This window comes from Phaseolus vulgaris, chromosome 3, assembly GCF_051622355.1.
Source record: "Phaseolus vulgaris cultivar YP4 chromosome 3, ASM5162235v1, whole genome shotgun sequence".
NCBI lineage: Eukaryota > Viridiplantae > Streptophyta > Magnoliopsida > Fabales > Fabaceae > Phaseolus > Phaseolus vulgaris.
Window position 1 is genome coordinate 51,769,457 of NC_143500.1, and position 15,468 is coordinate 51,784,924.

Below are 15,468 nucleotides of genomic sequence, written 5' to 3' on the forward strand. Positions count from 1 at the left end.
AGAATTTAAATATATATATATATATATTTATTTTTTTAACCAAAGTTTTTAGAATGTAATAGGACACAAAATCTTTTACCCAAAGGTTTTTCTGATATTTTATTTAGATAGATTATTTTAGGATACACTTCTTAAGAGTATAAGTATCATACTCATTCAATCATTTTTTAAGTGATACTTTCTTTTCCTACATTCATTTTTTCTTATATTGCTTATAGTTTCAGGACTTCATCACAAAACCTATAAAACCGAATATCACCGTCTCTAGGGTAAGAATTTACTGGAGTTGAAATGGTATCAACTAGTAAGAACCTGTTTAAAAGATTTTATAAATTTACAAACTCCGTTGAAAATTTATAAATTAAAAAATTCCAATTCAGAAATTTAATAAAGAATTTGTCTTATATCTTCTCAAAATATAAAGGAATTTTAATGTGAAATTTCTTAAACAACTTAATCTTACTCTTAGGTTGTCTGTGATTATCAATGTTCTAGATGTTACTTGTCCACTTATTTAGTCTTGAATGTGAAGAAATGTGTTCAACTAAAGATATATCCAAACTAATGTTTGAGAGACTTAAAACAGTTCATTTTTGTGGATTTAAATTATACTCTAAACTCCTTTTTTTATAATCTAGAAGTAAGTATAAGAGTCCAAAAACAAGTCTGAGATAGAACTTTAATAATTTGGCAACCTATTTATATTGATTGAAGACTTTTCATTCCAGTAAAATACTTCTTATTTTTCATCCTTCTAAAGTTTGAAATTACTAATTTTAATGTTTAAATAACCTATATTTTATAGATTTTAACAGATTTTAAAAGAGAATGTTGGTTATTCTTCTAACTGCATTTTTCGGAATGATTACTTAACTTTTGGTTTAACATATGAAAAGTTAAAGAATGTGCCGTGATGTTAGAAATAAAAAGGACCATAATTTGTAATTTTTTTTTTACAAAAATCAAAATTAAAACATCTTTGTGTTACAGGAACTAAAGAAAACCTTGATCAAAATATGACTTATCTACTATAAACTGTAGTAAAAGACCCTTTGTTGTTGTACAAGATAATTCTTTTTAAGAAGCAGAAGGAAATTGAGAAGGGACCAAGGAGACATTCAGTCAAGTCCAATCGACAACGCAATAAATGGAAATTAATACCAATTGTTGCTTCCGTAATGGCTAAGAATCCGGTGTGGTTTGTACATACATAATCTGACTACAAAGACAAAGCACATCCCATTACTGTTAGAATAGAAAAGTAACCACGAATCCACTTAGATTAAATTCTAGTTTAATTGAACCAATTGCAAGCTTTTGACACTGACCAGTTTCATTCAACTGGTGGAGTTGCTTTGTTCACTCAAATGGACTGTGCTCTTAGCTTTACACTTGTAAGTATGATGCTTCAACGAAGATAAGGAAGCTTTTATCTGTCAAAAGTCGGAGGCAGAAACCAATAGCAAATCCTAGATACCATTACAGATAATAAAACTATAACAAATCCACACATGATTCATCCAACCTGCCATTTTTTTAATCAATAATGGGACACAGTCGAGCAAACATTTCAATCACTACTACTACTAACTCGCTATTATCTATCAGGCGCAGAACTTTCAATTACTTTTTTTTTCATCTTTTAGTAGCAATGACTAGGAGGATTAGCCCAAAAAGAAAAGGTTTTAATTATCTTGGATACTTTTAGGGCTGAAAATTTAATCTGCACTTTAGAGGTGAATCACGATATACAAATTCATTTGATCCTTCGTGAATGAGAATAGTGCTGTCTACTGAAGATTTGACCCAACCAACAAAATAATGTATTACGCAATGAAAGCATGCAATCGGCTAGTGTCTGAATCAGGACAATTCCTGTCTCGGAATTGGTTTGAGCATTGTCTAAGAGTCAACCAACAATAGAAAGAGGCGTAAAAGAAAGCTCAAAGGGTAATTCTGATTAAGAGTGGATAGCTGTGACCTTTCTCATAACTGGGCCAAGAGTCCCTATCTTCACTCAAGAATGCCTCATGACGTTTCCAGACTTCTTGATCATAATTCTCCGTTACACTGAAACGTAAGCCATTTTCCTTGGCCACCTCCAAGAACAGGTCCAACGAGTTGCCTCTTTTGGGACTTAAAAATATAGCCTCAGAAGATCCTGCTTTTGATAATAAATGTTTGACAATACGAGCAAGGTCTCTGTGGAAATCCTTAAAGAAAGTGCTGTCAAAATGACACAATCAATGTCGTAAGATAAAGATAAGACTGGCATATATAGACCAAAAGAAAAGGCGAGTCAAGCTGCATGCATGTGAATCTGCTGATGCATTTCGTACAAGATATAGCTGTCTTTTGCCCCCACTTGAAGAATAAATATAGATATCTAAACGTATATCCAACTTTAAAAATTGAAACTGATAAAAAGCTAGCAAAAGAAAACAAAGAAAAGTAACAGCAATTCCCAACTGACATACATGAATGCAAAAATTTGATCATTACATATATAAATAAAAGCTTCAACCAGATAAATAATAGATTTTGTCTTGTGACTACTAGCTAACGCTGAATCCTTTGTCCGACTCTGATCTTTATCCAAATTATATAGGGAAAGAAAAATGCTATTGACATGATATGACAGTTTGCAATAAGCAGTCACGGGCTGACAGCTATATCACAAGAACCGCAGATAATATTTTCATCTAAAGATGGAAAATGCATTCCAGCCAAGCATGAAGCAGTCCAAATATCAAACATCTTACCAATCGCTTGCAATGATGATATCAAATGTGTCGGCCAAATTAGTAGTATCCTCCTGATTCCAGTGAAGAGTCATAGACTTTACAACTGTATTCCCAAATGCGCCAGAGTTGGCTTCAATATTACGCTGAGTATCTGATGGTCATGGAAGAGCAATGCCATTTAACTACAAAATATATCAGTACATTCTAAAAAGGGATATTGCTGCAAGCAAATTTATTTAGAGAAAGACCATTAGATATTGTGCTGATTACGATGAAAAAAAACTTCACATTAAATCCAAAGTGGGAAACGTTAAACAATCAGTGTTCAACCCAAAAGCAGAGTAAAGGACGCTGAAAATAACAGGGGGTAGAACCGACAGACTTCATTGGTTCTTTGAGAAAAAAATCTATAAGTTGATAGTTGTCATACTTCATTTGTTCTCAAAACCGAAGAAAATAAGATAGTAAATGAATTAAGTTTCTCCCACAAATTAAAATTAATGTATGCGTGATTTAAAATCAACTTTAGGAGAAATTAAATGGAAGTCTCAATATAAGTTAATTTTACCTTGCTGAAGAAACATACTTCATTTTAACTGACTTTCTTACAAGTGTTTTACCTTCTTTTCCAATAACAATATTTATTGAAAAAAAAAAAAATCCAAACAGGGTCAATAAACGGTTTTACTATAGCATTTATTTTGATCCTTAAGTGCAATGGCCCAAAATAGCATGTATTTGAACAACCAGTTTAATCACTTGCTAAATAACACGAGTCACTGCTCTAAATTCAGCTTTTGCACTGTTTCTTGCTACAACACTCTGTTTCAATTATCTTGCTGTGGAATAGTACAGGAAACAAAGTGTTGTAGCAAGGAGTAGTGCAAAAGCTGAATTTAGGGCAGTGACTCAATTTGTGAGGAGTTGTGGGTGGAGAAGGTTCTTCAAGAATTGAAGGTTTTCAATTCTCTACTGGTAGTTATAATGTGAACAACAAATCTGCAATATCTATTATACACAACCCAGTCCTACATGATGGGGTCATACATATGGAAGTTAACAAGCACTTCTTCAAGGAGAAGATAGAAAAGGGACAAATTTGTATTAGTTATGTTCCACAGAAGAACAGTCCATAGATATCTTAACCAAAGTATTTCCCAAGAAACAGTCTAAGAATATAACCAACAAGTTGTGCATGGAGGATACCTTCAAGCCAGCTTCAGGGGGAGTTTTGACAGGGTGTCAAAAGAGGATAAATCTCTATTTGATCCTCTGGAATATTTATGTTAATAATTTTGATTGTGTAGTTAATGTGTTCCCCTATATAGCTAGTAATCACACTATTTTCTTTATGATTACTCTGTTACCATTTTTGTTTAGCTTATATTTAGGTAATTTATTATTGTCATATTTCTTTCCTTTTCAGGATTAGTTTCCTCTAGTGACGTAACTCTTCTCTATAAAAAGGAGAAAACCCTACACAAATTACTCATTAATAATATTTCATATTTTCAACCATTACTATGCATAAACTTCAAATTACAGAATTAAATAGTAAAAAAATAACAGTAATTGAACAGAACAGGCACAAAACTAGCCATTTTTCTTTGTTTACTTCATTGCTTTTCTGTCTTTAGAAGGTTGTGCATTTTGCACTTCCCATCCCTAATGTTCTATCGTGTTCCCAGCTCTTCTCTACCTCTTGCAGCCTTTCATCTATGATCAGCTGCTGCATCGAATAAGTTCCTTGACTTCCTTCATCCTAGGCACATCTCTCCTATTCTTATACTTACTTCCACTTCGATTCTTCCATCTATTGGAACACTTCTCACAACATTTTCGGCAAAAAGAACCATGGGTCATCATTCAAGTGAACCATTTAATACTTATCATTATACTAGTAAGTTATAGTAATTACTAAAATCCAAAAAGTTGTTTTTTACAGCAAAGAAAAACATCTGTTTGTGCCCATCCTAGAAAAGAGTTCCCCATCCCCAATCAAAAGGCAACGAGAAGCAAGTCACAACTCTTAGTATAACACAAACTTATGCCTTCTTATAAAAAAATAAGCTAGCAATTAACTGCAGGAATGAGAAAACTCTCACCAAGTTTCCTATCACTATCCCAACCAGTTTGTCCTGGTTGTGACATACTAGCTTTGCTTTTGCAATATCTAATTTAAGATCTTTTTTCCTTTACATATGAAAGCATAAACAACTGACAGATGACAATTAAGATTTACAATAACTGTGCATATTCTTGGACAATTACATCCACTGTCATGAGTAGTAGGAAGAGCACAACAAAATATCAAAAATTGCAACCAAAGTCACCTAATTAGTCAACTTTCAGTCTCTGCTACAGCATTAAAGCCTCTTACCCTGATAATGGCACACTGCAGTCAATAAAACACTTACAAAATGAGTTTAAACAGGGTTTAGGGAAGAAACATATAAACTAATGATCGCATCAAAGGTATTATCAAATTCAATTTACATATATAAGACATCTGACCCTTAATTTATGAAGACATGTTTAAAAGGAAAGAAGAAATTTGTTTAAATTAGTACCCAGAGGGCACTGTGGTATCCTTCTTCACAACCATTTTCAGCACAAAGATATTGAACTCTGAAATAATACAATTAATTCTTCAAAACTATACCAAAAGGATACAATCAACTACTTGTGGATTTCCATCTGAGATTACAACCTCGGATGCCCCTGTAGCAGCTGCAATAACAAATCCAGCCAAGCCATAGCCAGAACCAAGCTCGATAACTTTTTTAGACCTAAAAGAATTTAAATGCATATCAAATGACAAAAAATAATTATACCAGCAAAAAGTGACAAAAATATTCTAAGCAATACACAATGAAATCTTCAAGAAAATAATGCAGTTTTCAAACCTGAATGTGTCTGCATGTGACAAGCAATAGTGAGCAAGAACATCTTCTGAAGGCCAATTACCTTATAAGCACGTGAAAAGAAAATGTACAGAATTAATATTTAAAAGATAATGAAATCATGTCAATATCTTCTAATAAAAAGGGTGAGTCCGTGCACAAGGCTCCCACCTAGTGATGTTTAGGATGGGTAAACATATGCAGTCTTACCCTGAAAGTAGAGGGCTATTTGTAGGATTTGAACTTGTAAGTAGAGACACTACCAGGTCACAAGGTTGCAACATTACCATTTAACCCGGGCTGTACTTAAAAAACGCAATATTTTTACATAAAAACATTTGGGAAAATATAATGCTTCTTGTTAGGAACCAAGAATTGAAATGAGAAAGAAAATAACGTTTTTTATTAAAAAGGATGAAATGAACATGAATAGAAGAGAAACTCTCCAAGGGATTTCACTTTCACAAAGATTTATTTAACTCATTAACCCCTTAACTAAACTAATCAGTATCCTAACTGTCATAACTAACTCCTTCTTTCCCATAGTACTAGAATTCTTCTAATGAATGAAATGAAAAATCAACTTATCTACATCACTACATCCAAAGTTCAGTTTGATAAGTAACTAACAGGATATCCACCCCTCCCCCCGAACCAGAAAAAAAAACAAAGCAAAAGAGGAAACATTGACCAAAGCCTTAAAAAGATCACATGCTAACCAAATGCAAGTTGCTCACCTAATCTTCCCAACTCAGCTACCAAGACAAATGGACCTATTTAAAATTACAAGATTATGCTCTAAGCCTCCCAACAAATTTTAGTACCAAATTAAACCGGTTCATGTCCTAAAAGAAAAACTTCCCTTCAACATAGAATATATAAAACTTTGACAATGAGCTTGTGACTCGTGTTTCATTTCACTTTATTCTGAAATGTGTTATTAAACCTTACACATTTAATCAAGGTTATAAAAAGCAGGTTCCGACTATGATTTCGACCTCAACATTTAGGATTTTGCAGTCTCCGCATCTGCAAATGCGGACACATTTGTCCATAATTTTCTACTGTATCACAATTATAACAAAATTGCAATTGCAACCAGAATTCGAAACATTGCTTTCAGCACTGGCAATAGAAGGGTGTGAATCATTCTCAAAATCTTAGTTGACATTCATGAAAATATTTTATACAAACAAATATCACCAATCTCTCAAACCTGAGAAGCAGTGCCTGTGAGTTGTTAGGAGGATGATAAAAGAAACTTACAAACAAGCCCAGTATTGTCAATGTTGTATCTGTTACATATTTCAAAATCACCAAGGTGAGCACGGCTGTCCACTCTTTGTCTGCATAAACAAAATACAAACAGATAATCATGCAAACACAATCATTCAAAGGCGAATAAGTTTTTGAACCCGTAAACCCACACGAAATGAGGTTGTCATTTACTTCTATAGATACTAGATGTAAGTTAGCAAACACTTTCCATCACACTCCTTCAAACACATTTTCTTTTATTAGTCAAAATTTATACAAAACGACAAAATCATGAGTTACGCACACCAAATAAGGAGTAAGACCCACAATATTTCTGATTCCCAACCAACTTCAGTCCATAATAGAGGTCTTGCTAACATTTCTCATGTAAGGCATGGTGATAGGAAAACCAAAATCATTTCAGTTCAAACTAGATCCGTTTCGACAGAATTTACTTACCGAAAACTATTTTTTCCTAATTGCTAATATTTACTTTAGTTTACCAAAAGTACAATCGCCATTTACTTTAGTTTCTTTTGCTAAACATTATAGTTTTTAAGTAAAAAAAACACAGAAAAATTTCCCAATTGGAACATAAACGAGAGATTGAAAACCAAAAAGGAAAAAGAAAATAGCAAACTGACGTCAAAAAGAGTTGAGGAGCGTCAGGGATGGGTAAAGTGTAACAAACGCGAGCGTCTCTGGTGGAAGAACCGTCGCGTTTGTTCGAGTCACGTTCGTCGTCGATTACTTGCGAGGGTATCAAGTTGAATCCATGGCTGGTCCTTCTTGAAATGCGCTTAATAATAATTTGAGATTGTTTTTCTTCAAAGAAATAAAAAAGAAAATTAGGAGCAGAAATGGTGGAAATTGGAGAGCTGTGAAAATGAAATTACCTGAGTCTGACGGAGAAGAACGTGAGAGAAGCGCGCGACGAAGGATTTTCCATCTCAAAGAGGAAGCTTTGTCGTTCGTTGTGTTGTCCATTGCAGCTTTTTGTTTTTCTCAGAACGGATTATGAGGGCATTTTTATCTACTTTCTCTTTTGTTAATTAATCCAATTCTTAATTCTTCCACAGTATTATTTTTTATTTTATTTTAAATGTAATATCTTTATTTAAGATATTGTTGAATAAATTATTTGTATTTATAATAATAAGAAATTTCACGGAGAATGGGTTTAATTGATATATTTTTACGGAATATGGTGATAATTTCTTTTGTCTTTTTTTTCTTTAATTTATTAGCTAATTTCTTTTTTCTCTTTAATTTTTTAACTTCTCAGTTAATTAATTTCTTTTTTTTCAAAGTTAACTGAATTAGAAAGAGAAATAATGAATTTATTGACAGAGTGAAGACGAAAATAGAAACATAAGTCATCTCAATAATAACAAAATCAAAGAATTTGATAAAAAAAAATATATTTTGAATACTTAATATAAGATTCTTTTTAATAAATGTTCAGTTAAACCTACTAAAATTTTCAAAATACTATAAATGTAAAAGTAGGACAAATCAACATTTATAGGGTACAATGTAAAGGATACAATGTAAATTTACAACATCAATCATAAATAAATCCATTCTTTTATAAAATTTACACGACCTCTACAGTCATAGAAGAAAGAATCATAGCAGCATCTATGGACATCTTTGCCAAATGCTACAAGTTCATGGCTTTAAATTGTAGTCCACAGCAACATGCTTGCAGTTTGCAAGGTACCTGCAACATCTTTGTGGTAACAGTTGCAGCTAGATCAACCTGCCTGAAAGGCACTCTCAACTACAATTTACAACCATGGCTGCATTAACAGTTTAACACCATCATATTTCACAAGCTTAGTAAAGAGGACACCCTACAGATTCAACACCTGGAGCAGTTGGACATGAAGCTAATGGGCACCCATCTGAATCAGTGCCCCACCAGTTTAGACTGATATGTTCCATCCCCAAGCACAAGTAGAGCAAAACCCCCATGAAGGCTAAACCAGCATCAAGTGCCCCAGATAAGACATAGTTGTGTCGGCTCCACCAACCACGATAGTAACGGTAAACAACAAATCCTGAGACAAATCCAACAATGACCCAACTGGTGTAGTTTACTGCTGTAGCTGGAGGCATATCAGATAATGCACCCAAGAGCACAGGCACAGTGATAAGCCTGATCCATTGTTTTTGAGGCAAAGCCTTGTGTGCTAGCCAAACTAAGAAAGGAGCTATTGCTCCAGCCAAGAAAAACCAGTTAATAGCCGAGTAGTGTCCAAGATCTCCAAAAGTTCTACGGGGCCCTATCAAACCCCATATCACAGACGCGTCATAGAACACATGATCACCAGGACAAGTCCAAGGACTTCCTGCTGGAAGCAATGCTCGTTCGCATATATTTGGAACAGTGTTCATGAGCCACCATGATGTTAGTAAATGCACCACACCAGACATTAAGGTGCCAACTACCTACAGAAGCAAGTAAGGGGGGTTATGATTCATAATTCACTAATAATTAAGTTAGTGTATGTTTTTGGGTTGTTATTTTGAACGTATGTGTGAATCAAACATGTCGTCAGACTTGGAAAGGTCATATAACAGAAAAACAAAATAAATAAATGAAAAGAATCACTTCTCTTTCTTTTTCTCTGTTTTTTTATTAGGGGGAGAGTAGGTGGGGAAACCTGTGCCAAGAACATTTCTCTAGGAGGGATCTTCATGTAGTGGCCAAGCTTAAAATCTTGTAAAAAGAAAACTGCCTGCTGCATGCTCACATCACCATACACTTTAAACAACATGTTGGCAACCGGGTATCCTGGATAGACGTATCCAATTATGTATTCTGTAATTATATTCAAAGCTGGTGCCTTCACGACATGGAAAATTAGTTACTGTTAGGCTATGTGATTGGTAACGAAGGGAAAAAATCAAACTATTTAAGTAATATGCAGTATTTGGAGTATGAAAGGTAGCACCAATACTTTATTTACGTTAATTAAGACTAATATGTGGTGCAATCACTAATTTAGTCACACCAATCCAACCATTAATCTGGCAGTTAATGTAAACCACTGGGCTGAACTTGAAGCAAACAAAAAGTAGTACTTGGGTATAATTTAACTGTCAAGAAATTGCACATCCGTGTGGCCTCAATTTAATGTTGTACCACAATTTTTTATCAATTAACTTTACCATTACCGAGAATTTTATAACTTGTGTACCTGATTTGTGGTGGCTCTAATTACTCCAATGGGAAGAGTAAATGACATGGCAACAACACAAGCTAACACTACACCCCACCATGGTAGTTGGAGTTCATTGTTGAAATATTCACATATAAATATAGTTGCAACGATGTTGAACAGAAGAATGCAAAGAAACCACCATTCTGGAACTTGTTTGTAGTTCTTTCTCATGATCTTCGTGTGTATATCTATCTTATTCTCTTGGAAAGCAGACTTACTCAGACGCAATATTTCACTACAGTATTGAGGCAACCAATTCAACTACAGCGGCATATTAGTTCATACAATTAAAACTTCCAATGGAAACTATAAATATATAGCGTGATTACCTCCCATGGAAGAGTGACACATGAACGAGGGTTGCAGAAATGCAAGCAAAACCAATGCCGTATGACATAGCAAACATGGTGCTAAGATAAAGAGGGCCCTCACGCTCATAAGCCTCCATGTCAAGGTGAAAGTTGGAGTCTATTATAGCTGATATGTTGTACTTTTGACCATTGGACATGAATAGTTCATCTGAAAATATGGGAAATCTTCTTGCGTTGTAAAGGTTTGTGGAATAAGCAATGGGCACAATGGCATATATGAAAATGGCAAAACCGGCAGCAACATTAGCCGTAGCAAACCATGGACTGGCCAAAGGGCTACCAAGATAAGAACATATACTTGACCAGTCAAAACCAATAGCACCAACTCCAAGACCATGCAACCCTGAACCTAACTGGTGTGCTATTACGGAAGTGGGAAACATCCAGCAAATCCACGAAATCGATGTTAACGAAGGGAACAAGTAGCCAGGAAAAACATAATAAGCAAAACTGCAAAGAAATGCTATAAGGAAAAACTGATTCCGAGTTAACCCTCCCTTTCGTCTCTCCTCTTTCTCATGTAGCGCCCTGAAATAACATAGCTGTTCTTCATAATTTTGACACCATTATCGAAACCGATATTACATCAATCAATTATTAGGTACAATTGTAGAAAGTTTAAGCTTGAGCAGCAACTACAAGGATTTGTTAGGGGAAAAAATTTCTTTAACACCTAAAAAGTAAAGCACATGACAAACCATTATAATGATATATTAATATTTAAATTAAAAAATAAATTAAATATACTAAAAATATTAGTTTATTAGAATGTAAAATGTATGTTTTGTACTGTGATGTTAAGATACCAGCACCTTAATAGGACTGTCAAAATGTGCCACCAACCCGCTGCTAGAACTTTTTGGTAACCCACCAATATGAACTGATGGGTTCGGCTACTTACACTTTTCAATGTATTTTTTAATTTATTTTAATATATTTAAAAAATGAGTTTACAGCATAGAAGAAACCTAGTTATAATAATTAATATTATTTTTTTACAATAAAAAATAAAAACAAATAATAATAAAATTAAATCAAATTTTAATATTCTAATAAAATAATATTTAATATAAAAAATAAAATAAATATTAATAATACTTTAATAAATGGAATGATATAGGAAAAAACTTATATAAATAAAGTTTCTATATAATTTCAGTTGAAGTATGTACTAAGGAATGAGCATGTACCTGAAGAGCGAGACCTGAAAAAAAATTTTGGGGCCACCACATGGCAGCGGGCTCCACGAGGTATTTTCGGAATATCCCGGCCCAACCGAAGCCCAAAACCTGAGACGTTATAACTACCAATAACGCGGTTAAAATCGTTAAGTCCTTCCGGTAGAACAGTTTAACGGCGCTAACGAAATAGATGGCGTAGACGCTAGCGGCTCCCGAACTGGCGAAGATAGTGATAAGTACGTGCTCCTTCACGTTGAATTTCCCTGGGTTCAGCGTGAACTCCCACTTCGTCCCCTTCATGAACACGCGCCTTGTCACCGCCGCCGCCATCAGGTGTCCCGCCGGCACCACCGCTATCTGCGCCGATATCGCCGTCACCGACAATGGCTCCCTCCGGAATCCGAAGAACTGGTTCAGGAAGGAGAGAAGCACGCACGCTAGGGTTCCCAAAATCCATGTCCGGAAAGTGAAGGAAGGCAGCGACGGATCGTCGCTCACAGGAACCGTCAGCGCTACCTGCTCGATCGGAGAATTCTCGGCGGCCGGCGATTTCTCCGCCTCGGAGATGGCATCGTTGTTGTGATGGCGCCTTTTAACTGAAAAGTGAGTCAACGAATATGAGAATTAGGAAGAAAAGCATGATTGTTTGGATCTCTTAATGAAGAAAAAACAAAAAAGTACGTTTGGACTATCAGAGAAAACGAACTTAGAGGCGCATTAATTTCAGGATCATTACACATGTTGCTTCAATTTGTTTCTTCCCCACTTTTTTCATAAAAGCAAAAAAATAAATTGAATGAGAAGCTCTGTTTTTATCATACAACAGAAAAATAGGAACCAGAGAATCAGAATCAATCGAAAAATCATTTTTTAAAACTGGTTATTTTTTTTTTTTTTCAGACTTTCAATAAACAAAGGTAGTGAGCTACGAAACTCGAACATTCATCTTAAATGGTGTCTTAGATGTCGGATATTCGTATTGAACACTGACCCTCATATGATACTTGTAAGATACGTATTTGCGAAGTGTCCAATTTAAAAAGTATTTGTTGGATTTCTGACAATTCTATTACAGTTTTAACACAATCTTAAAAAAGAAAAATATATTAATTTTCTAAAAACTCAAACTTATAAATTTTTATTATGATTATAGAAATAAGAAACAAATCATTGTGAATCAATCATAAAAATACATCTTTCTTCTTCAAAAAATAATCTGAAATATACTTGTGGACATAAATATTTATTGTCAATTTATATAATTTATAATTCTATAATATATAGATTTGTATATCTGTATCCTACATTTTAGAAATTATACGTATATTCATATCCGTATTGTATTAGTTTTCGTGTGAGTGTTTGTATTATATAGTTAGTAGAGTATTTGTTTACCAAAACATTTTATACCGAATAGAGATTAGGAAAACGTGATACAATCAAACAAATAATATAGCATAAAAATAAATTATAAAATATAGTATAAAAGTATTTTAAGAATAATACTATAGAAAAAACTTACGAGCAGTGTTAGTGTATGTGTTATCCGTTACATAAATTTAGAGCTTTTTACTTTGAAAATATTATTAAATGCATTATGTATTGTCAATGTAATTTTAAATATAATTAAAGAAAAATACTAATAGTAATTATGTATTGTAATTACTTTTAATATTATTTTAGGATGGGATATCCCACGGAAGAATTAAAACGATAAATAAATAAATAAAATATTTATATGAATTTAAAACACTCCGCATGATTAAGATAGGAATTCTCCGCATGTAGATAGTATTAAGAAATAGATCTCACATAAAGTAATAAATTTAAATTTAACTTGATTTTATAAAAACCGATTCAATAAATAATTTAGTTATATTATAGTTGATACATTGAAGTTAATGAGAGATATAACTAAATTAAAATATATATAGAGAGAAATGCAATTTCATTTTATTGAGTCGTTTTGGTAAGGTTAAATTAGATTTAAATCTTATTATCTTAATATGATATTAGAGTCTATTCCATATTAGTTAGATTTATCGTGTTACTTACATTATCACTTTATTCTTATGCTCGAAATGTTTGATATTTTGTGCAAACCTCACTTTACTGAGTTAGTTTTTTTATGTTGGGTTATATTTAAATTCTACCTTAATATAGTATTATAGTCATTAAGAATTTATCTTAGTCGAGATTATTTAGACATATTATGTCATCCGCTAATGGATTCTAAAATTTCACATTTGATGTCCTTGTTGTGAAGAAGTATATTGGAGATCTCAAATAACTATAAATATAACCAAATTATAATATACAAATAGGTGAAAACCTCACTTTAACTAATCAATTGTGTAAAATTGAGTTAAGATTAAATTTGACTACCTTAATAAAAAAATAGCTTCTCAAAGTCAAAATCCAACTCTCCATGTCCTCTAAATTTTAGACTTTTCAATTATACAAACCAGAAAAACCATAAAAATCAGAAAAATAATTTAGTTATATTATAGTTGATACTATAAAGTGTTTAAAAGCCAGAAAAATCATATGGTTTGCAGGAAACCATCAATTCTTAAATCCAAAACAATATCAACTATGCACATAGTTGTCCTAATAATGCCAAACTTCAATATGATCATGTCTTAGCTCACACAATGATCATAATGACATCAACCTCCAATAGTTTCAGATTTACGCATACAAAGGTATCATGATGAAATTTATCTCATCAAATTGAAATGTATAATGTCAAAAATATATTATTTTTTTAAGAAAATGGCATGAATCTATAGCTCCCACTAACCAACAATGGCAAAAGAAATCATGATGTCACTTGAAAACAAAAGTTCTAAGTCACTTGGCCTAGGGATCAACCAGCATGAAATTTGTGTCCACATGTTCTACCATAATGGAATCATCTTTCACAAGATCTTTTACAATCAATCATTTCAACTCTAAGTAGTTAGATTCACTATAAGACTTATTATTCTTTATACAAAATAATGTAGATTTTATTGTAAAAAATTGTGAGTGGCATAATAATGAAGTCCACACTATAAATTGGTAACAACATAAGCAACGAAATTTTCTTGCATTGTTAAAGAGACAATAAGAATATGTTTCTTACTCTTCCATCATATCACACCCTCAACTATTGAGATACTCGTGTTGTGGTAGTACTTTGCATATTGTGTTATATAGCTTATTTGTTTTTATCTATTTTCTATTTCTGTGTATAGCTGCTTTTGCAATTTTTTTTTCTTATATACCTTACATATATCACGTTATGTAACTTTTTTACCATTAAATGAAAAATTTCTAACCTTCTATCTTTCTTCTATTTTATCTTTCCTTAAATTTAAGCTTTCATTCCTCTTAATAAATATTGCATTACACAGGAACACATCTTGACATTCGTGTCATTAGCTCCAAGATGGTAATATAATATTCAATATGTATCATAATAAGTTGAATAGCGTGATATGTCTCCATTATTACTTTTTGTTCTTTCTTGTTTTTTGTTGGATCTTGGTTTTTTGCTTCGCGTGTTGTTTTCTTACTTGTTGTCTTTCTCCAAAACATCACACACAGAGATGGATCATTACATTAATCATGCAAGCCCTTCTTACTTCCATCCTGGAGAGAATCCCGAAACTGTGTTTGACTCCTCAACTCAACGAGAAAAATTATTATTCTTGGAGTAGAAACATGATGTGTGTGAGGTGTTCACTTCTATTCAATAATAAATTGAAGTTCGCAAATGACAATCTTGATGTTTCTGA

The 15,468-nt window shown here is 33.1% G+C and overlaps 2 protein-coding genes across 10 annotated transcripts; both read right to left on the reverse strand.

Moving 5' to 3' along the window:
• Positions 1–1,117: 1,117 nt before the first annotated feature.
• Positions 1,118–7,949, reverse strand: LOC137808474 (S-adenosyl-L-methionine-dependent methyltransferases superfamily protein). Of its 8 annotated transcripts, none has more exons than XM_090299781.1 (9): positions 7,801–7,949; positions 7,549–7,729; positions 6,914–6,993; positions 5,651–5,711; positions 5,407–5,533; positions 5,078–5,139; positions 2,763–2,895; positions 1,329–2,226; positions 1,118–1,215 (listed from the first exon to the last, which is right to left on the reverse strand). In XM_090299781.1, exons 1-6 carry the CDS (start codon positions 7,889–7,891, stop codon positions 5,086–5,088), a joined length of 594 nt encoding a protein of 197 aa, XP_090155907.1. In that variant the 5' UTR covers positions 7,892–7,949; the 3' UTR covers positions 1,118–1,215; positions 1,329–2,226; positions 2,763–2,895; positions 5,078–5,085. The 8 variants fall into 8 exon arrangements, with proteins under 8 accessions (XP_090155907.1, XP_090155906.1, XP_090155909.1 ...); XM_090299780.1 differs by having other exon boundaries at positions 1,118–1,219; XM_090299783.1 differs by lacking the exon at positions 5,078–5,139 and having other exon boundaries at positions 2,763–2,887; positions 5,418–5,533.
• A 455-nt stretch (positions 7,950–8,404) lies between these two features.
• LOC137808475 (oligopeptide transporter 7) lies at positions 8,405–12,605 on the reverse strand. Of its 2 annotated transcripts, none has more exons than XM_068609603.1 (6): positions 12,393–12,605; positions 11,696–12,282; positions 10,464–11,047; positions 10,111–10,369; positions 9,574–9,756; positions 8,405–9,358 (listed from the first exon to the last, which is right to left on the reverse strand). In XM_068609603.1, the coding sequence occupies exons 1-6, from the start codon at positions 12,424–12,426 to the stop codon at positions 8,744–8,746; spliced, it is 2,262 nt and encodes a 753-aa protein (XP_068465704.1). In that variant the 5' UTR covers positions 12,427–12,605; the 3' UTR covers positions 8,405–8,743. The 2 variants fall into 2 exon arrangements, with proteins under 2 accessions (XP_068465704.1, XP_068465708.1); XM_068609607.2 differs by having other exon boundaries at positions 12,368–12,491.
• Between the last annotated feature and the right edge of the window lie 2,863 nt (positions 12,606–15,468).

What these genes read in the sequence shown, in the direction of transcription:
- LOC137808475 (XM_068609603.1), bottom strand. Translation starts at nt 12,426, where the DNA reads ATGTGTAATGATCCTGAAATTAATGCGCCTCTAA. An exon ending in TTTCAGGTCTCGCTCTTCAG is followed by an intron (nt 11,048 to 11,695) that starts GTACATGCTCAT and finishes TATGAAGAACAG; the next exon opens with CTATGTTATTTCAGGGCGCT. An exon ending in GTGTCACTCTTCCATGGGAG is followed by an intron (nt 10,370 to 10,463) that starts GTAATCACGCTA and finishes TCAATACTGTAG; the next exon opens with TGAAATATTGCGTCTGAGTA.
- LOC137808474 (XM_090299779.1), bottom strand. Translation starts at nt 7,891, where the DNA reads ATGGACAACACAACGAACGACAAAGCTTCCTCTTTGAGATGGAAAATC. An exon ending in TGACAATACTGGGCTTGTTT is followed by an intron (nt 5,712 to 6,913) that starts GTAAGTTTCTTT and finishes CGTGCTTATAAG; the next exon opens with GTAATTGGCCTTCAGAAGAT. An exon ending in AAATCCACAAGTAGTTGATT is followed by an intron (nt 2,896 to 5,417) that starts GTATCCTTTTGG and finishes CATGACCATCAG; the next exon opens with ATACTCAGCGTAATATTGAA.